Here is a 22,076-nt window from a genome sequence, read left to right as displayed (position 1 = left end):
GTGAGTCACAAACCACAGTAAAGAGGTTAATATGTCACGGTGGCCAGTGTTAATTTAACTTCACCGTGACGTCTATTTTACAATTTCAATAAATCCAACAGTAAGCAAAAACAACAGGATTGACAAAAATAAATAAATAAAAGAATATCCTTCCGCATTCTGTATGCGTTGCTTATTATGTTCCCACGAACACGTTTAGTCTAAACGGTTCAAATATGTGTAGGTAGCAACATAAATACTTACAGCTATGCATTACATTTTTTTTTAAGGTACAACAATATTAGCATTAGAATAAACTTAAAAGTACCAAAACCTAAAGTACACTGTTTAATGTGATGCCTTGTGCCTTGATCCCTCTGTACAGCAGAGGGAGCCAGGTGCACTTTATTTTCATTAACATTTCTCTATTGGGATCAAAATAATTTAGGAACAAAGTGTTTAAATAGAAAGATATAAATGTATTATACAGTGTTACACTCCTTTTCTTTACTAAAATAATTGCCACTTCCGTCCTGCTAAGGTTAAAGTGATTTAATGACAAATTGCACATGGATCATAAACATATTAACACATCACACATTAATATATTTTACAAACACAAGAAGACAGTGTTGGGGTCACCACAATAGGCTTTATTTGGACTTCATGTTTACAGATTTGGCTCTTTTACGTTTGTCTGTCAATGCATGTGTCATTAACTACGGCGTGTACTTGTGTTTGTGTGTGTGTGATTCTCTTATTGGGCATTTATGTGAGATTCTGTACCCCCCTGGAGAAGATATGTCGACATGTTTTTATCCCCTGAACATAATGCAGTAATTACATCATTAATATGTTAAAAAAAGGTTTCAGAACCACTCAGATGGCTTTGTCCTTTATTTCTACTTTAGCACCTTTAATGTAAATACTGACTTTGTGAAGACTGTGAGAGAGGGGGGGGGGGGGGGGGAGGGAGGGAGAGAGAAAGAGAGGGAGACAGAGACAGAGAAGAGGAGAGAGAGAGAGAGAGAGAGAGAGAGAGAGAGAGAGAGAGAGAGAGAGAGAGAGAGAGGGAGAGAGAGAGAGAGAGAGAGAGAGAGAGAGAGAGAGAGAGAGAGAGAGAGGGAGAGAGACTTCAAACAGAAAATCAATAGAAAAAAAAGAAAATAGAGCGTACAATTTGTTTATCACACATTCAATAATCATACACCTCCTCCTCTGGGATACTTATGAGTGTCTCTGGTTGGCTGACCATAGATTTAGAATTAATACAATAAACACGTTACTAATTATATTGCATGCCTATGTGTGAGTGTGTCAGCTGGTCCTACGTGGTTTGTTTTGGCTTTTGTAAATTAATCTTCACCCATAACAACAGGACATGTAGCCGCCTCAGTGCCTTACATCCAGTTATGGTAACATGGTTTGTTGATAGCTCTGTGTGTGTTTACGTGTGCGCTGAAGGAGCTGGCCCTTCCCTCATTCTATGGGTTCTAACTCTATGGTGCAGAGCGTTACAGTTCCTCACTAGCATATCCAGCGGATAAAGCGCTCAAAGAATGATGGTTTGTTCAGCATGGTGTAGTCAGCTCCTCTGAAGACAGCCGACATGTCCCCTAGTGACACCTTCCGCAGCACCTCTTCATCTGTGTCTGTTCCCATCGCGATCACCGTGGGAACGCCTTCAGCTCGCCTCATGGCAGACACGCCCTCCTCCAGCTGCTCGCTGGCTGTGATGCCATCAGTGATGAACACAAAGGCCAGCTCAGCGTTGCGACGGGACAAACGGGTTCCCTGCTGCAAACTACAACATGCAATGTTGAGGAAATACGCTGTTTTTGCTTTCATGCCAAGAGTTAGACGAGAGGGTCGATACCACTCTCATGTCTATGTGTTGTTTTGGAGTTTTATCCAGAAGGCAATTAGCTTCGCATAAAGACAGGAAGCAGGACAAAACAACTATCTCATCACTGTTATATCTGTTTGTGTACAGATGAAACACAAATAAGATATGAACTTTTGAGATCCAACCTCGCTGTTTTCCATTGCTTCCAATCTCCATGCTAAACCAAGCTACTCACCTCCTGGCTCCAGATACCTAAAGAAGTATTCTGGGATATATGCTTATTGGCTTTCTTGCCAAGACATGAGATGAGTAGATTGATACTACTCCCATATCTGTACAGTGTATATGAAGTTACAGCCAGCAGGTGATTAGCTTAGTTTAGCATCAAGACTACAAGCAGGGGGAAGCAGCTTGGCTGGCTCTGTCCAAGGGTAAAACATCCACTTATTCCCAAATGAACATGTTATATAGGTCCTGTGTTTAATATGTATGAAAAACAAAGTGTAAAAATGACACGTTGTACAAGGTAACCATGCCCTAAAGCATACACTGCTTTATTGTCTATTTTACTCTAAATGGGACCATAGTTTACTAAATGACCATCATGCTGTACTGAAGAAGACTTGAAACTAGAGATTGAGACCATAAACTCGGAAAAGGTTTACTGAATAAATCAAGTGAGAATTAGGGTCATTTTCTCAGACAATCAGACTTCCTTTTGCAACTAATATAGTCGCCCCCTGCTGGCCCTCTGAAAGAATGCAGGTTTAAGGCACTCGATAGATGTTGCCGCTTGGTACATTTGAGTGGTATTGATCTTCTCATCTTTCTCAAGAAAACACATTTTAAAAGAGTACTAAAAAATATTCCTTTACAATTGAAATGTGGTTGTGTTGGTTTATACCTTTGGAACCACCAGATTATTGACAGCATGGATGATAGCGCTGCCCAGCGCAGAAGAGGAGTCCATGTACTTCACTCTTGCCAGCGAATCAGAGATCACTGTGAGATTGTGTGTGAGCGCGAACTCCACCCGCTGTTCTGAATGGCTGCCGTACTGCAGCAGAGCCAAGCGGGCATTCCTCTCATCTGTCTGGCCGTTGGCCAGGGTGAGATGGCGAGCCACGTTCTCGATGAACTCTTTGGCTTTGCGGTGATCCTCCAGTCCCATCCTCTCAGAACCATCCAACATGAACACCAGATCCACTGGCCGCTGAACACAGCTAGCCACTGCTGGCTCTGGAACAGACACACACATATACATAACGTTATAAATCAAACATGGTGTTCAGCGAGCTACAGCTGGTACACAGATGCTCAAAGGTCAAAGCCAAAAAAGATACAGTAACATGGTTTACTTCCAGTCTAGCTGTCATTTCATCTGAACCTTCTCATATCAATAGTGTTCTCATCAAGAAAGCACTTTTTTAGTTTGCTCTATGATTTTATTCTCTTGAGATGGCATTATAAAAACATGAATGCATCTTATACAAAACAACATAGTTCACATCAGCAAGTTTTAGTCACAGAGCCAACATGGTTAAAGCCGCTCTGTGGTCATTTTCCTCTAGTCATCCTACTTTACAAGCCAAGCCACATGCAAAAAAAGCATGCACCAGTCAAGGGCATAACATACAATAGTTCCTTCATTGTCAGTGCCAAGTCGATTAACATCCCCATACACCAACTTCTGACTTATATACTGTGATATGTGTAAAACCAGATATTTCCCACATGTCATCCCTTTTCACCAACATGACTCATTCACAGGGCACAAGAAATAAAGTAAAGACCGAAACCATGGATATGTGCAAAACAGCAACAAAAAAAAGTCATCAGAGTGATTCACAGTGGAAATGAGGCTTCATCAAAGAGCCACTGTACACTGTGCAGGAGCAACATGAATGGCTCTACAGACCAATCTGCATCCAACAAATGGACAACATCCGCTTTCCATGAGAATGGAAAACGTTCCTCCACTAAGGTGGAAGAAATGATATGTATCATATTTCTTATAGACATACTTTTTTGAGACACAGTTCTATTGTTAATTCAGAAATATTCAATGAGGTGAGGGAGCATCACATTTAGAATTTTGACCCATCATCATATACAGTAACTGTACATAAGGCTGCGCTGAAATGTTAGGACAGGACCAGCTTCATATCATGCAAACCTCTTGCATCAGCCCGGGTGTATATCGCACCCGTAGAGTAAAAAATAAATGCCCACAGTTTTAATAAAATCTATTCTATGTCCAGCAGTAAGCTTATTAGTTATTGGCGTCCATAATGGCGAGGTAGCATGGTTAGCATATTAGCATTAGCAGAGTCCTAAGGCTGTCTTTGGGTCTCCCATAATGTCTCCATAGACATATTTGAAGGAGTCGATGAACAGCTTGGTCCACTGCTGCCTGTCCGCTCCCTGGGCGAGTTTGGCTCTCTGGGCTGTGTACGCCATGGTTGCAACGCCAACCCTGTACTGCTGCTCGCTCAGGCCGTTCAGCAGGCTGGTCACACCCTCCAAAGAGGTGGGGACCAATGAGGGGCTGCACTCCTGGGTCAGTGGCTTCAATGGGGGAGGGACGACCCCTCCTGAAACAAGTGGGCGGAATAACATTGTGGGCGGGGTCCCACAGACACGACGCATCAACACAGCCAACAAAGATGCCGGAGCTACACCGAGTTGACTAGTGTGTCTTGTGTGTTGTTCCGTTACAGCGACATGAATTAATTGCAGGATCACTCCTCACTTTAAGGGTCACTGTAACTGATAATAACAAATCAATAATAACAATAATAATGGACCACCTTCATATTTTCGGACTGTGAAAATCTCAAATCGTTAAAACGATGCTGAAAATCTTCTAAGAGGAGACATCAAATGATACATGATATTTTAATATCTTACCTGATTTGCAGGGGAGGTCAGGGCATTTGACGATAGGATCTAAAACAAAGATAAAGACAGATGTCAGACGAAAAGGACAAAAAACAAAATGTACTGTACATAACATGTGCTCCAGTAATGAGCGTACTTGGGCAGAGCACGGTTTCAATTTTGTTGATGAACTCCTCTGCCACCAGGTCTGCAAAGCGCCTCATGCCCATCACCCTGCCATCCTTCTGGCAGGCGATGCTCTTCAGACTCTCATTCTCCTCAATCTGATCGAACATGTCTCCGATACCGATGGCGCTCACATCAATGCTGGGATCACTGCTCACACAAACACAAGAAATGAGGTAGGACCTTTTTCTCCCTCACAAAAGCTAATTATGAATCTCAAAACACAGCCCCAGTGCCAGGCACCTGCAGAGGTAGGTGAGCAGCGAGTCGTCATCTCGGGGGTCGAAGCGTCCGTCTGTGATGACAACAACGTTCACGTTGGCTTTGGCTCTGCGGCTGTCCCTGATCAGGTTGTCGTAGGCGTACTTCAGAGCGGATGGAGTCCATGTTCCTCCAGCGATCCACTCCAAACTCTTCACTGCGTCCTGAATAGTAGAGAAGTCAGAATGTGAGAGATGTGCACGTACAGTGGCACATGATGTGAGGTCAGTACTGAGTGTGGACACAGAGGAATCATTTTTACAAAGGCGCTCCTAGTTTATGCAACCTTAGTCACAATGCGGCTGTTTGTCATGGCTGTGGACTGATCTGAAGTTAACTTAGTACACAGTATTATTTACGATATACAGTATTTATAAAACTTAAACGCATGCATGGTCAGGGTTAGCCAATCAGAGGCAGAGTAGGGCGGGTCTTGCTTTCACCACACTAGGAATTTTATTTATTTTTATCACATCTGCTATTCAAGGTAGAGTTTCTCATTTTTTTATGTTCATAATGGCCGCCTTGTGAATCAGGTTAATAAACATAGAACACCTGCTCCAAATATATTAGCAGAAAAAGGTAAAATGCAGTGTAAATCAGAAAATGTGATTAATAGAAATTGGGCTACCCTAAAAAGTTAATTAGAGTCAGTTTAACAACAAACAAAAAAAACACATCTGGGCAAACTAATTATCAATAACTACCATTAAAAAGACCAAAACTAACAATGTGTTAGTCCGTTCCTCAAACTTTGCAACCCAGTCCCAAGACCACTGGTTCCCAATGAAGAATCTTAGAAACAGGTTTATGGTTTAATTTCCTAAAACATATAACTAATTTCCTTAACTACTGGGCACTGTAGTTTTTAGCAAAGGTTACTTAAACAGTGTGAATAGTGCATTTGATGGGGACAATTTTCACCTGTGGATTAATACACATTTGGCGTTCTAGTGAGTATTTAAGACAGCAGGACCAAAAATACATTACAGCCCATGTTCATGACCGCGCAGCAATATGTCACACAGTAGAATGGTTTGACCCTTTCCTTTGTTTTTAATGTGTTTTATTTATAACAATGGATGCTGATGTCACAGAACGAATAAGCTGTATCAGGTTTTTACTATACTGACAAGACTTTTTAACACGATCAATTTATTGTTGGTTTTGGTCTTTTAATGGGATTTTTTGACGACGAGAAAAATATAGAATATGGCCAGCCTTATTCTTTAAGGTGTCTACCGTCTATTGCCTCCCACATTATTGGTTAATGTCAGAAATATAGAGAGAGAGACATTTACACATATGTAACTGTGATGTCTCCCATCTGCCTTGTGCGTGCAGTCAGCACATCAGCCCTGATTAATTAAGAAACATCTGGACAAAGGGAGACAAACAGTCTGTGTACACCCTAAAAATAAACCTCAAAGCAGTTTGCACATGTGTTTGTGTTTCGAGACCTTGAAAGCAGACAGTGAATCGATCTTGGGGTCGTCGAGCCGGATGGCCTGGAAGGTTCCACTGTGACTGTACTGAACAACTCCCACTCGTGTGCCTGGGGACACAAGCAACCGTGTTTACATCAAGTCTGCAGACATCTTGTACTTTTTCTAGAGAGCGCACATATTAATCCTGAAGTAATTTAAGAAGCTCGGGAACACAAGCAATGAACAAATGCACGTCTAAACCTGTTTCTGATTTGGGGTCTTTGGACATTGATCCCAGTCTGTTGATGGTGTTGATGACAAAGTTCTTCTCCAGGGTGAAGTTAGTCAGACCCACTGACTCTGAGCTGTCGATCACAAACACAATGTCCAGGGGTCCGCAGATTTTCTCACAGTCTGCAAACGGAAAAATCTGTGAGAATGGGACATCCTAACGGAGCGTTTTCAGATCACAAATGGAAATACAGCGGGAACTATGAACTCACCACAGCAGCCACAAGTTTCTCTGATGTAGTTCATAACATCACATTCCTGCAGGAAGAAACATTATGTCATTATAACCATCATGTTTCTGTTGATGTGCCAGTGATAAAAGCGTGGTTAGATGATATGTTCTTACAGTGAGGCCGGGATCTCCCTCAGGGCCAGGATTTCCCTGTAGAGGAAGAAAAGGCGTAAAATCACTTCCTGCCTCTCAGTTTATGTCCGGTTTGGGCTGGCAGATAACCGCTAACGAGTAATCATATGAAGACGAGGGCTGCACAACATATTTTTTTATCGTCATTGATTTGTCAACTTGCGCGATGAACACATGCACTTTATTAAAAAAAAAAAAGGACTTGAAAAAGAATATCAGTAGAAAACTGTATATGGCTTTCCTGATGTACAGTGCAGGTTTTGTATATACTTACATCACGCCCAAACTCTCCTCTTGTCCCTCTTAGGCCAGGTTCACCCTGAGATCCTGGCTCACCCTGTTGTAAGCAGAAACATTAGCATCCTGTACCTGAACTGTACACATTTTGCTGAGCATGCATCGAAACTACAAATCAGTTACTCACTCCCTCTCCCAGAGTCCCTTTCTTTCCTGGTCCACCTTTTTGACCGCAGTCTCCTCTGCTGCCGCGAGGTCCACGATTGCCCCCCTCTCCTCTCTCACCCTATACAACGGTGGAGGAGAGTTTTGTCAGCTGATTGTGTCACTCTGGCTATCAAATGTAAAGAGAAGAGTGCATGTGTACGTTACCGATGATCCTCTCGGCCCAGGATAGCTGAAGCCAGGTCTTCCACCGTCTCCCTGAACAGAGAGAAGAGGAAACAGTCTAAACAAACTGCAGCAACACCGTAAACAGTCCAAGGACGATGTACACACACACACACACACACACACACACACACACACACACACACACACACACACACACACACACACACACACACCTTTGGTCCAACCAGTCCAGATTCTCCTCTTGGTCCAGCATCACCAGGGTCACCTCTGGTGCCCTATTAAACAAACAGTGTTAATGTAATGTATGTTATGTATTGGTGCATAACATAGTAAGTGAAAATGAAATAATGCGCAAAGGTTCAAAGTATAAAGTATATCAATAATATGTAATGTACAGAGATGTGCGTTAATGTAAAGCTTATAGACATATGTGAAGACGTTAATGTAACAATTAGGTATCTTCTTTTTACACGATGCCCATGAGACCCCTGTGATGTTTGAAGTTTAGATGTTCCTTCAGGAGTGTGACAGAACATGTGTTGTTCACTTTAACAATGAAAAGTACAACATCATTTAGAGAGGTGCTTGTGACTTTATTCCAATTGAACAGTTCGTACGGTCCTTTTCTTAACAATAGTAAAGAATGACATGAAAGAACAAACAGACATATGAACCTACATTTTTCCCAGCCTCTCCCGTTGTCCCCGGTGGTCCCCTGGGACCTGGAAGGCCATTGTCTCCCTGTCCACAGGAGATAAAGTTAACGCAGCAATACATTAAAGAGTTGCGTATGGTGTTCATATGAACATATACAGATTATAAATGTAATATGGCTCTTCTCACTTTTGTTCCTTTGTTTCCTGATTCACCTGGAAGTCCTCTCAAGCCCTCGGGCCCCATTTCACCCTGAAACATAAGAATCAGCGTTAGTGGTGGAGTAATGTATCTCAATGAAACAAATCATTCGAGCCGAGGCAAAAAAGTTCATAACACAGAAATGTTTCACACGATGTACATAAACTCGTACCTTGTCTCCATTAACTCCATCTGGCCCTTCACCACCCTTTGGCCCGTAGTCTCCTCTTCTCCCCTAGAACACAAGGACAATTAGGAAAAACAACACAAAGCCAATGAAGGGGATCGATGAAGGAACATCGGGTTGTGGGTGATTTAGGTGTTCTTACTGGTTCTCCAATGGGTCCTCCAGTTCCAAGGTTTCCCTGAGAACAACAACACAGCGGTGAGCTACATGATGCATATAATGAGTGTGTGTTTGAATGAGGGGTGTCTCGGTATACCGGTACAGACGATAACCGTGATATTTAATAAATTAAATGTTAAAATCATGTTAATAATACACTTATGATAATAACGTCTTTGCAGATGTTAGGCCTTGATGATTTTTGGATTTTCAGTTCATCTGATGGCTTTTCACTATCCATTAGTGATTATTCTATAGGTGAAGTCATGGTTACAGACTCTCTCTCCACCTGCCTACACTCGTATTTTGAGTCATTTGCCAAACAAAGAGACAAAATGCACAATAAACAAAGATAAAGATGAATTTGACTGATTGCATTACTTTGTTTTTCATATTTTCTCTATATATCGTCTTGTCGTGAAGATCTGATATTGTGACAGCCCTATGTTGAATGTATTTCGGCCTGTGGTGATGAGTCTTACTTACCGGGGTTCCTTTAAGTCCAGGGACGCCAGGTGATCCAGGACTTCCTCTCTCTCCCTGTGGAAGAAGCACCGGAGATTAGCTTTTAAACACGACTTCAGACCTAATATCTGTCCCAGCAAAGAGCAGCTCTCCCCGGCCCCGTGTTCTGGTTTACCTTTGGTCCACCCTCTCCAGACGGGCCAGAAGGACCAGATCTTCCAGGGCGACCGTGATCCCCCTGAAGACAGGACACACACACACACACGCACGGTCAGGCAGAATTTAACCACATGTTGGATGGCAGATGGATTTTGTTGCAAGTGAAGACCATGTACCTTTTCTCCGTCAGTTCCACCAAAACCACGTTCACCGACGTCTCCGGGGTGACCATCGGGACCCTACGAAGCATCAAACACACACCATAAATACTCCATAACACAACACAATATGGATGTACTGATCATGTTAAATCCTATTGAATGTCATACTCTGTCGCCTGGGTCTCCTTTGCAGCCGGGAGCGCCGATCCGTCCAATTTTACCCTAAGGAAAGGGAAGAAAATCAGACATCCACTATTTGAAACTTTCAGAGAAAAGTGAAATAAATAAAAGCACGTACACAAATCAAGAAAATTACAATACAAATATAAAAGAAAAAACTATAAAATGTACAATATATCTAAATTAAAGTGAAAGAGCTGTACAGTTTTTAGAAGTGGTAGAAATGCGCAAAGGTTCACAAATAAATTAATTTGCAGGTATAGTCCCAAAGATGTGCGTTAATGTAAAGTTTATAGACATATGTGAAGACGTTAATGTAACAATTAGGTAATGTATCTTCTTTTTACACGATGCCCATAAGACCCCTGTGATGTTTGAAGTTTAGATGTTCCTTCAGGAGAGCGACAGAACATGTGTTGTTCACTTTAACAAAGAAAAGTACAACATCATTTAGAGAGGTGCTTGTGACTTTATTCCAATTGAACAGTTTGTACGGTCCTTTTCTTAACAATAGTAAAGAATGACATGAAAGAACAAACAGACATATTACCAGAATAGAATTTCAATAAGTCGGTTATGAGTCTCGGTGGCATTTTGTTCCCTAAAATGTGAAAAACTTGCTCCTCGATGTCATCCTTATAAAGCACCTACCTTCTGTCCATCTGTCCCATTGCGTCCTGAGATGCCACCCACGCCCTAATGACAAAGTGAAGAGACAATTAGAGGAGACAGACCAACACCTTATCAAAATGAATGATAATTAAGAGATTTGGTTAGGTAACAAATCATTAATGGATAAAATATCGTACCTTTTTTCCCTGAGTTCCGATCTCTCCCTGTGGGAAAACACAAGTGCTTATTCATTAACAGATCATAAACCCATTTGACCAGATGTTGTTAACACTCATCTACAAACCCGGTCATGGACGGATTACTGGACGAGCCTAGTGGGCGAATGGACAGGCCCTGGTGGACCAGAGCTTCTGTCTGCAGTTACTGTTAACATTTCTTGTTGGGAGGTCTTAAAGAGACACAAAACTACCAAAAACAGACAAAATAACCAAAAAGAGACAGAATACGACGTCTACAAAGAGATGGAAAATGAGCAAAAAGAGATAAAAACAACTACTGATAGATGCAAAACAACCAAAAAAGAGACTAAAATTAGAGACACAAAAAGACCATGAAGAGATGCAAAACGTCTCTTTGAAGCTGTGGCTCTCATAATCCGACCATGAACCCAGTAGTTTATTCAAAGACTTAAGTCATGCATTGATGAACTCGATCGCCACTAAAGGAAAGTGATGCTTTACCTTGTCGCCTAGAAATCCTGCTTCTCCCTACAGAGAGGAAACATTAAAAAGGGAAAATCGTTTATAACAACATAGTAACAAACAAACTTTGACATACTGCAATAAATAGTGAGCGAAGGGCAGATGGATGTTCAGTCTTACTTTGATACCAGGCTGACCGATGGGACCCTCGATACCGGGATCTCCTTGGCGACCTATATCTCCTTTCAGACCTGGGTCGCCGTTGTCTCCTTTAGCTCCCTGCAGTTACCAAGTTCAAAAGAGAAAAATATGTGTGAGGATGAAATTGACAAGTGTGCAAATTCTGTGTGTGTGTGTGCGTGTGTGTGTGTTAAGCTTACTTTTTGACCTCTGTGACCTTTTGGACCGGGAGGCCCTGGTGTCTCCAGACAGGTCACTTTGTAACACTGTGTCATACAGGAAATGAAGACAAACAGTCAGTGTTGATGCAATCTGAAACATAAATCTTAATGACGATGATATGAGATCAAATGATCATTTTATATTTTATTTAACAGAAGGTCGCGTGGGATGGGGTCAAATAGACGGATGGGGAAGCAGGGGTAAAGAGGGGGGTAAGTTATAATTAGAATCATAGGAGGTTTAAATGGGGGATAGAAAATGATTTATAATAAACTACAATCAAATGTAATGTGAAAGTTGTGACTAGAGCAAAGCAGAGCAATGTGATCATGTTGGGTTCTCGTGTATGAAAAATGTCTTCTGTATTATTCACACCCTTAATGTTTGTATTCCATGTCACTATTTGAATGTAAATGTATGTATTTATAATGCTTGTGTCAATACAATATCTCAGTTACTTCAAATGTTATGTCTCCTCCATCACAGATGCGAAAGGAGGGAAAAGGTAAAGCAGTAAAGAAATGTTCACAATAAAAAAAGTCTTTATGATCATTTGTTGTGTGTGCATTCTTACCTCTACAAACGCCAAATGTTTCTGTGAAGACAAAAGGAACAAAGTGTGAGCAGAGGAGGCATTGATCGTGTTTCCTGTTTGTCTGTGTCTCTGTGGGTGTGTTCGTGTGTTACCATGGTGGCGATGATGCGGTCAATGGTGTCCATATGTATGACGGCTCTTCCCTGGCTCAGATCCACAGCCATGAATTCCCTCCTGTAGACGGACGCAGGAGAGTTTGCGATCTCCCTCAGCCCCGTCTCTTCTACGTTTTTCGTTGCGGCCACGACAAACATCCGGATGCCCTCATCGCGAGCCTTCTCTGCTGCCACTTTGATGCCCCCGCATGGGTTTCCAGTCACGTGGCCGTCGGTGATGACCACAGCGAATCGGAGGGAGTTGGGGGATGAGGCTGTGCGCAGCATTTCCTGGGTCATGTTGGTGAGGGCGCAGTCGATGTAGGTGCCCTTACCCAGGTAACGGATTCCCCTCACGCCCTGAAAACAAAAACAAGTGTGACTTCTTAAGGCTGGATTACCAATCGGGAAAAGTGGTCAACTGCCTGAAGGTATCAGGTTCACTCTGTGGTATTTAGTTAGCGGTAATTTGATTAATTCCACCTTTATTTGAACCACGAGGCCCCAAGGACGATACTTCCATCTTGCAGTTATCAGCAGGTTTCGGCCTGCAGTACGAAAAGCTTCTATATTTCCCCCCCACAAATTGTTATCTTTCTTGGTTAAGCAGGGCCCACAGCTTATTCTCCAGTGCCCCAAAGCAGATTTCCCCAGCCCTGATTGTCATTGTTGTTAATAAGTATGTTGCAAGAGTTTGAAAAAAAAATACCATTATTTGACATTATTTGTATCCTAAATGTAAACATTATCAAATTCCTCTTATTCAGTTATGTTACATAAAACTCTCAAATTAAATCTAAACAAACAATTCAATCTTTAACTTGATGCTATCTGGGATGTGTCGGCTTATATTTGTGTGTGTGTGTGTGTGTGTGTGTGTGTGTGTGTGTGTGTGTGTGTGTGTGTGTGTGTGTGTGTGTGTCACTCACAGTGATGAAATCATTCTTGGATCCGATGCGACTGAACACTTCCTGTCTCTGGGAGAAGTGCAGTCCGCCGATGTTCCAGTTGATCCGCACGGAGCCTTTGAGTTCAGCATCTTCCAAACGCTGTGCAAACTGCTCAGCAAATTTCTACAACAGCAAGACACAACACATTATACAACACGGCTAATATACAGCCCACATGGTCGACTACCATTTAGGGATGATGACACTATGAAACGGGGATATTTTGTGTTGAGGCTTGTGTGGTAAAATTGCAGATAAAGGAGGAACCTTGATGCTCTCCACCAGTGCTCCAGGGGGTGGCTCCTGCAGGGCGATGGTCTCAGAGGTGTCTATGGTGAAGTACACGTCGATGGGACATTCATTCTTCTCTGGAGGGAACACAAAGAAACACGTGTCAAGCCTCTGCGGGATGTGTGCATGATGTTACAAAACTGCATTGACATATTAACATGACACATTACTATGGCTGTGAGGCAACAGTGCTTCAGTTTCAGGGCACTCACTGCTGCACTCTGATGGCTGTCCGTGAGTGAGGGCTCCAAAAAGAAGACAGAGCGCGATGACCTCTAACCCCAGCATCTTCCTCTTCTCCTGTCTGACACATAAAGGCACAAAACACACAATCTGCATGTTTATTTCTCACTTTGTCTCTCAAAATCAATAAAGTGAGAAGAGAACTTGTGGAAAAGTTAAAAGAATAAGGTAAAAAAACACTGAATGACTATTGTAAAGCCTAAATCAAGAAACAAGTGTGCTATGTGATTATTTAAAATAACTAGCATTGCAATAGTTATTACTGAAGTATAGTCAAATCATTTTCAGCATCTTGAGTTTGTCATGCATTAGGTGATTGCCGAAGAAATTTGTGAAATACCTCTAAAGCTCATTGCTTCATCTACTCTGCATCTGGTATCAGTTTAAGCTATTTGTACGAGGAACAGTTTACTGACTGTTGCCCGGGGAACAAAATGGCTGCCACAGTTATGTAATAGGTTTGAAGGATTCACTGTTTCAACAAATGAAACCTGTAAGTAAGAAAAATGGAACTAATGATCTTATATCTAACGTAGCCTCTCCAGTCAGGGAAATATTATACAAATACGTCTGAACAGACTCTGGATGCATTTGTCTGCAGAGAGCAGGCTGCTGATTGGCTATAGTAAGACACACATTTTGGATTTAAAATGCAAGATTTCTTTGGCCCTTGTTTGTAATTGGCTACACACACATACAGGGATATGCATCATGTAAATTCTGACAAGGCAAGTAATCATGCAGGACCTGCCTTAACCTTTAAATGTTCTCACGAAGAAAAAAGCGATACAAACATGTTTTATGTCCTTGTGGCAATAATAACAACAATCAATGTTTCTTTTTCTTTTAACAGACCCCAGGATCTTTTAATATGGTCCTATACCAAACGGTTGAGTTGTTGCTTCATGGTAAAAGTATTAAAAAACATTTACAGCTACCAACATTTTATAGAAAAAGTCAAATACAATTAGTAACAGTTGCTCATCTGTGGTGGTGTAACAGCATAAATGTGTTTAAGTTGTTTTAGGATTTTCTGGTATAAGGGCCAGAAAAGTGTGGGCCGTGTTTTATGTTTTATTGTCCATCTATTATTTGGTAAACAGAAATAAAAAATAAATAAATGACTAACTATTTACTGTTATGATGCTAATATTATGTTAGTATACCAACATAACGTCAATTTGTTACGATGGAAATCATAGTATTACCAGGAGCCTGCTCGTAGTATTTCCATTTATCTAGACATTTTACCATATTTACAGTGCTTTGAAAACATCTCACAAATAGTGAAAAATCATTCTGATATACTTTCATATATAGTGGGATAACATTACACATATGTTATTAACAACAGTGAATGTTCATAAAATGTTAAATGTGTTATCTTACCTTTAACACTGTGACAATTTAACAGTTTGGTAGAGCATGTTTTTAGACAGTAAAAACTCAAACCTATGAAATTATTTCTCATGGAATAACATTAAATGTATCATAATAACGACAATTTATGATCAGAATTGTATTTTATTTCGAAAGTCCGTTTTAATTGCATTAGCTTAGCTTCACGACCGCTAATATAAAATGACAATTGAACAGTTTGGTGTGAATATAGAAAGTTATTTGACCCTCAGTTACATAATTATGTTCAGTTAGACCTCTGAAACTTTAATATGTCGAATAAATATGCTTACCTTTGAACATTTGAGCTAATAATAAGTTCTCATGTCTACAACTTTGTGTTGCTAACTTCCTGTAATGAGGCAACTGAAACTGAAACTATTAAAGACACAGCGACATCTAGTGGATTTAGTATTTTTTACTAAACCGAGTGGTAGAGATGGCTCAATCAGGTTGAGTTAAGTTAATCTCAACATTTTAATAAGATAAAGTGAATCAAAATGTGCTTTACCAAACAGTTAAGCATTTTAAGGATTTAAACAACAAGATTTCACAAGTCTGCTGCCCTCCAGAGGCTTTCCCCTCCCCCACAGAGAACCTGGGCCCTGGCACTTTCACCTTCTTTTGTTATTTTGCTAAACACAAATTTATATATGTATGCATTATGTAAATGTTAAGGCCCTTATCTATTATAAACAAAGTATTAATCTAATTACCACAAACCACCCAGCTGACACACACTTGATATGAGGCATTCAGGGCCCCTGAGAGTTGGAGCCCAGGACAGTGCCCACCTTGCCTGATGAATAATTCAGCCCTGCTGGCTGTGCGGGAACAGAAGTCCTCTCACATGCAGTGAACTCTCAGCACACTGCTAGTAAACATGTCAACAAAGACAGTTTTGACTGGTGTCTATCTGTCACTCTACAGCAACTCCTAAGATCTCAGCCAGCAAGTGTCCACCACTGGGCCGACCACCAACTGATGTTCACTGCAGCATACTGTGTACTCACACTGTAAACATATAATGCATCACAAAAATAGTTTTAAACCTTTATAATGTCATTTTCAATGTAAATAAATACCATCACATACGTGGAGTAATGTGCAGTTAAAATCATCCTTTTAAAAAAAAGATAGTTATCAAAAAGTTATCTTATTTGAAGTAAAATAATGTCACAACTGACTGTTTATCCATTTACACAAAGGAAAACAATATTTTAATACACATTATTTTAATCCTTCTTTAAAACACCGACCAACAGTCTGTCAGCCACGCGCTTTGCTGTGGCTCCCTCTGGCGGACTGACAGCTGTGAGCTGCGGAGGAGTCGCTCCTGCAGATGTTCCAACTCCTCTCCCACTGCCCGGGCCAGGGGAGCGAGTGGGAGTCCCCGTAAGCTTTCACCACTGCACAGGTAAATATCATGCAAGAAAAAAGTAATCATGCAGAGACACCAGTGCGACTGATAGAGCCTAATCTACTTTTTTTTTAATTGTATTTCTTGGGCAATTAGTTTATGGATTTTGAAGGAGTTTCGAAACTCAAAGTTTGGTTTAGCTGAAAAAGAAAACTCCCTTACTTCTGTTGATGAGGGTCAGTTTGAAGATATGCAAAGAGACAGAGACAGACAGAGACAGACAGGCCGAAACACACAAGGGAAAAGAAGGAGAGAATGGCACATTGTTGTGCGTAAAAGTGCTGCTTACCCGAACTCTTTCCAACAACTTCAAAACTTCGTGTGCAGCTGATCCTCTGTTGATTAACTCCTCATCTCAGCAGGAGGTACAGTCGAGAAAGAAAAGGGAGATACAGGAGGTACAAAATTGGAAATAAAGCCCTGGATGCGCGTTTACTTCCCTCAGAAGAGCCGTCCGTTCGCTCTCCTGTCCCGGTCCAGCCCAAGACACCAGCTCTGATCCCTCCTCCTGTACGCGCGCGACGCACCCCAGTGCCCACAGCTGTCCGCTTGGAGGCGCCATGGCTCCGTAAGAACCCGTTTGAGCGCGCGCGCGTGCAACTCTCTAGTATAAACTGACATGAACCAGTAAAAGAAGATGCCAAAGCGCAGCTGGACTTTTGAATAGACCCCCCCCCCTCCCCGAAGATGCATTAAACTCCCCAAACGGATTGTTATGCAGTATAGTAAGTATCAGGAGCTTGGACAATTCTGTGGATGTGGCCCTCAGCGGAACACATGGGGACACTGAGATGTCCCTGAGTCAGGGCATTTAGGAGGTTTTCACAGTTAATCTCAGACATGTGGTGGTAAATCTGTTTGAAATAGAACAGGATAAAGAGTAGACTTAACCCTCCCATACTCATAAACACACACACACACACACACACACACACACACACACACACACACACACACACACACACACACACTTGCTTGTGTCTGGTGGTCTGGTTGCAATTAGCAGGCGGAGTGAGAGGAGTTTAGACTCGATATAAACACTAACAGACTGTCCATGAGTCTGTTCACCATGTTTAGACACATATAGGTGCTCTAGCCGTTTGCCTATTTGTATGAGTGTTGGCGGACATGGTGGGAGGTCTCCCAGTTACAAGATTTAGCATGTATGTACACATCTGCACAGACACTTACATCTACTCTCTGTATGTAAAGCATATTTACTTGTGTCCAACTTGCTTGAATTCTCTAACGTGGCCTGAAGAGCTGCCAATGCATTAACAAGCAACACTGCCACTGATGTGTTATCCAGGCGAAGACATCGGAGGCCATATCGGGAACAGGCTTTTACATCCAAGTCTGCATCCATGTTACATGAGAAGATATCAGTGTGGCGAGAGAGATGAAGGGGGTCAACGGTGAATGCTGATGTGAATGACTGGAATCCATATCTTCAAGAATATCACATCAAAGGGGCATTTCATGAAAGAGATTTTTGACCTGGTTATTGACGCTGTTGCACTTGCAGAGACGTTGTATGTATACACACACATTTAAAAGTACTTGATACCTTTAAGGTATGGACTGAATTAACCCAAGTAGTATTGATACTTCACCAGTCAAACAATATCTGCAATCGATCCCTTTTGTACCCAGATCTAGAAAAGAAAAGAAAATATGTATGGTTTTGCTCGCAGCCAATCACCGCAATTCGTCGATTTTATGCAACCTGTAATTTTCCCACTCGCACAGCAGCTACAGCTCATACAGTCTGTGGTGAAGGCTTCAATTCACACGACGGGTATCGAATGAAGTAGGACAAAGAAAGGTATCAAATAAAGTTATCTATTGGTATTGATATCACTTTTAAGCTACTGGTATTGTTACTGGTTTGGTAACTTGTTTAACGTTACTCGGCCCTAGTGATGAGTCTGGAGGTGAGACTGCAGTCAGCAAGGAAAAGGAGAGTAGGAGGAAGGCAGCTGCTGGCCAGAGTTATTACTCTCTGAAGCTGTTCTCTCTGTCTTGGCCTGGGAAAAGTTTTTCCTTAAAAAGAGAAAAGGAAAAGAGGAGTGAAGCAGTGTATGTGTGTGTGCGTGTATGTGTGTGCGTGTGTGTGTGTGTGTGTGTGTGTGTGTGTGTGTGTGTGTGTGTGTGTGTGTGTGTGATGGAGAGGGGGGGGGGGGTTCTGGTCTTAAAAGTGTGACTCATAGAATAGGAATGACCTCCCTCCCAAATAAGAGTAAACCAGTCTCTGCCTCTCTCTCTCTCTGTTCCCTCTCTTTCTCTCTCTCACACACACTCTCGCTCTCTTACTCTTTAATTATTTTTTTATTTTATTTCTTTCACATGGACTGAAAGTCTGGGGGGATTTCAGTATAATCAGTTCCAGAATCACAAACAGCTCGATTCTCTCAACATCACTGAAACTTTTCTCTCACTGTTGCATCGAAAAAAACAAAAGGAAAGTCAAGTCAAAGACAAGGGGACAGTAAAAAACATAAAAGCAAAGTGTGCATATGCATGCAATTACACAAATCCACAGTCAAGCAACAGATACAGATTCATGCTATCTGCTGAATGCAGACCGATTTGACTGTCTGTGTATGTACACGGGAGTAATACAGTTCCCCAAGATGTTTTCCAGTGCAGCTCCTGAAGCTGAAATACTATACTGAAGAACAAACAGGATATTACATTAAACTTATGATAAGCTTACATTTACTCCTTTTTTCTTTTTAAAAATCTTTTTTCCTCATCTCCTCCAGATGTGCTGTCTGATCAAACAATGCATCTGGGAGTCGTTACCCCGGCTCATCATGAACACACACATGAAGTCCACATGCTAAACTTATGTCACTGTCAGTGAATTTCGTTGGAAAAAGGTTGTGCTGAGGTCTGAGAGTAAGATGGAAGTTAGAGGTCCAATCGCTCAGGCTTCAGAAAACAGGAGTGAGGAAATTAGGTCTCAGAAAAACTGCAGAGGAGCCAAGACACATTTCTGAGGAACAGTCCGCCCCAGACACACACACAAATATACATGCACACAGGCTGTAAATCATGTACAGAAATATGCATCAAAATGCAAGCAGCACACCCATGCACACAAACAAAAACACACACAGGGGCTCTGTGGAATGCTCTGATAAGTGCTGTTCTGATCTTCTAAAATGACTTTAACACAGGAAGAGATGAATCAGACAGTGCAAACATATGCAGCGAATATACGTACGTACGCACCCACACACACACACACACACACACACACACACACACACACACACACACACACACACACACACACACACACACACACACACACACACACAGGGAAATTACTCAAACTGAGACAGTTCCACTGAATTTCTGCTGCAGTCTGAGTGTGAAGGTTTGATATAAAACATGTGTCTCATTGAGCCATAGAGAAGAAGAAAATTTAACATGTGTGTGTCCATGTACTGTATATTTTCTGCACATAGGATACAACAAAAAGATGTTTGTAGTGATAGAACTTTGACCCCTGAAGGAGGAATTCTTCTCTTCAAAAGAGCGGTCAGATTCAGCTGCACAGCAGCTGCTAGAGATGTGCTCAAAAGCAACTGAGCAGGCAGATACTTGCTGACACAGTGGGTTCAACTTGGGACATGTATTCAGGGGACTCTACTGCATCAAGTAGGTAAAGAATAAATCTGTGTTACTTTGACAACCTCGGTCTTTATTGGTGGTCATTGTAACATTTTGGGTATAAGTAATTACATAAGTAATGTAACAAGTTAATTGCTGAGATACGGGGAGAGGACGACGTCACTAAAGGTCAACCGAGTAGAGAAATGAGCAGTCAGATGCAGCGATGTTCGAAAGGTTGTAAACACACCCCCACTTCTGCCATATTTTTCAAACCACTGTTTTGTGGTTTTAAGGGGCTGTAATTGGGCACTCAAGGTGCTAGAGAAAAACTGTTGATATGGGTCTACTATAAGGTGACAAGATTAAAAAATAAATAAAACCGGAGGCATTTCTAGTTTGGTGGTGGAAATTGTCAATGAAATAAAAAAGAGGGATAATTACAGTTTCATGTATTTTAACCATGGTGACTGTTGTACTGTAATACACTGGTTCAGACCGACTGATAACATTGGGTACAAACTAAGTAACTTTGTAAACCATGCCAAAAAATCATAGTTTACACCATGGTGAGTGAAGCTATGGTAAAATATGGAGCACGCAATAAATAAAATGGTTCCACTACAGTTCACCATGGCGTAAACTATGATTTCATAGATGTAAAACAACTTATAGCTATAGTTTAACCGCTATACGTACAAGACAGAGAAGACAGCACTACTGCTGTCTACTGCAAATCTTATTTCAGTTTTCTGTTTCTGTTTTTAACGCACAGTTAAAAGCCGGGACATTCCAGGCAGCTCCAGCCGGGGACAGGCCAACAAAAACTATACCCAGAAAACGGGGGATGTCTGGTCACACTAGCATGCTTGTGATAGAGGCAATCGGTCACTTGGGGCAAGCAACAGGCTTTGTAACAGAACAAAAATTGGTTTTAGTGGTACTGAGCGACTTAGAAATGAACATAATTCTGGATTAATACATGACATTCATCCTCGGTTGCTGCGGTTATTTATCATTAATATGCAATTTAAGGTCAGTGGCTGGATAAAATAGTTTAAAAAAGTAGCAACGTAACTGCATCCCAGATCAGTAATGAAGAATGAATGTGATCAAGGGTAATAAATAATACTTTAAAGTGTACAGCCATGCCAGCAGCTCTGTGAGGCTGTACTTATGCACAGTGGGGCTTTGAGCTAAATGTTAACTTCAGTATGCTAACATGTTCACAAGGGCAATACTAAAAAATACTGAAGTTCAGCAGATAGCTATGTTTACCATCTTAAGGCCCTGTCACACATATCCTGTATGACAGAAATGTATGCTGGCGTATATGAAAATTTGTCAGAGTCTAAATACGTCCAACCTTTCATCGGATCGGAAAAGTGAACATATACAGATACGCATGTCTAACCTATTGATAGCGCATCACTTACTTATACAGAATGTATCAGACGAATACCCAACGAATGTATAACGTATACGAAAATATGCGTGTACAAAATATCGGCAACACGCTGGTTTAAGTTGATATAAGGTAAGGTATAAGTAGTATTCGTTAAGAGCAGGCGGTGTTACGCTGGGGTGCGTTGTTGAACGCTGATGTTTTGAGCATGTTCAAAATTACCGGACGTACCCGACGTGTGCTTCATAAGATATGCAGACATTACGTTAGACATACGTGAAAATGGAACTACGTAAATATAGTACGTGAATACCTACGTGACTACGTTAGAGGTACGTTAGATAAAGGCTATGTCGGCTGACGGTGAATCCTACAGCCAATGTATTGATAA

At 41.5% G+C, this 22,076-nt stretch overlaps 1 protein-coding gene across 3 annotated transcripts; it reads right to left on the bottom strand.

The window, feature by feature from the left end:
* Positions 1–516: 516 nt before the first annotated feature.
* On the bottom strand, positions 517–17,131 carry col6a2 (collagen, type VI, alpha 2). Of its 3 annotated transcripts, none has more exons than XM_029453972.1 (32): positions 16,949–17,131; positions 13,811–13,902; positions 13,575–13,675; positions 13,287–13,430; positions 12,355–12,717; positions 12,242–12,262; positions 11,646–11,711; positions 11,446–11,544; positions 11,305–11,331; positions 10,801–10,827; positions 10,643–10,687; positions 9,980–10,033; positions 9,827–9,889; positions 9,667–9,729; positions 9,513–9,566; positions 9,010–9,045; positions 8,853–8,915; positions 8,669–8,731; positions 8,504–8,566; positions 8,038–8,100; positions 7,844–7,894; positions 7,659–7,757; positions 7,509–7,571; positions 7,217–7,252; positions 7,083–7,128; positions 6,841–6,993; positions 6,613–6,707; positions 5,135–5,316; positions 4,863–5,041; positions 4,736–4,774; positions 2,730–3,064; positions 517–1,776 (listed from the first exon to the last, which is right to left on the bottom strand). In XM_029453972.1, exons 2-32 carry the CDS (start codon positions 13,884–13,886, stop codon positions 1,507–1,509), a joined length of 3,039 nt encoding a protein of 1,012 aa, XP_029309832.1. In that variant the 5' UTR covers positions 13,887–13,902; positions 16,949–17,131; the 3' UTR covers positions 517–1,506. The 3 variants fall into 3 exon arrangements, with proteins under 3 accessions (XP_029309832.1, XP_029309833.1, XP_029309834.1); XM_029453973.1 differs by having other exon boundaries at positions 517–1,773; XM_029453974.1 differs by lacking the exons at positions 517–1,776; positions 2,730–3,064 and adding an exon at positions 3,105–4,419.
* Between the last annotated feature and the right edge of the window lie 4,945 nt (positions 17,132–22,076).

Source organism: Cottoperca gobio, chromosome 17 (assembly GCF_900634415.1).
Source record: "Cottoperca gobio chromosome 17, fCotGob3.1, whole genome shotgun sequence".
Taxonomy (NCBI): Eukaryota; Metazoa; Chordata; class Actinopteri; order Perciformes; family Bovichtidae; genus Cottoperca; species Cottoperca gobio.
Note: the sequence above shows the minus strand (reverse complement) of the source record. Positions and strands in the feature narration are given on the sequence as shown.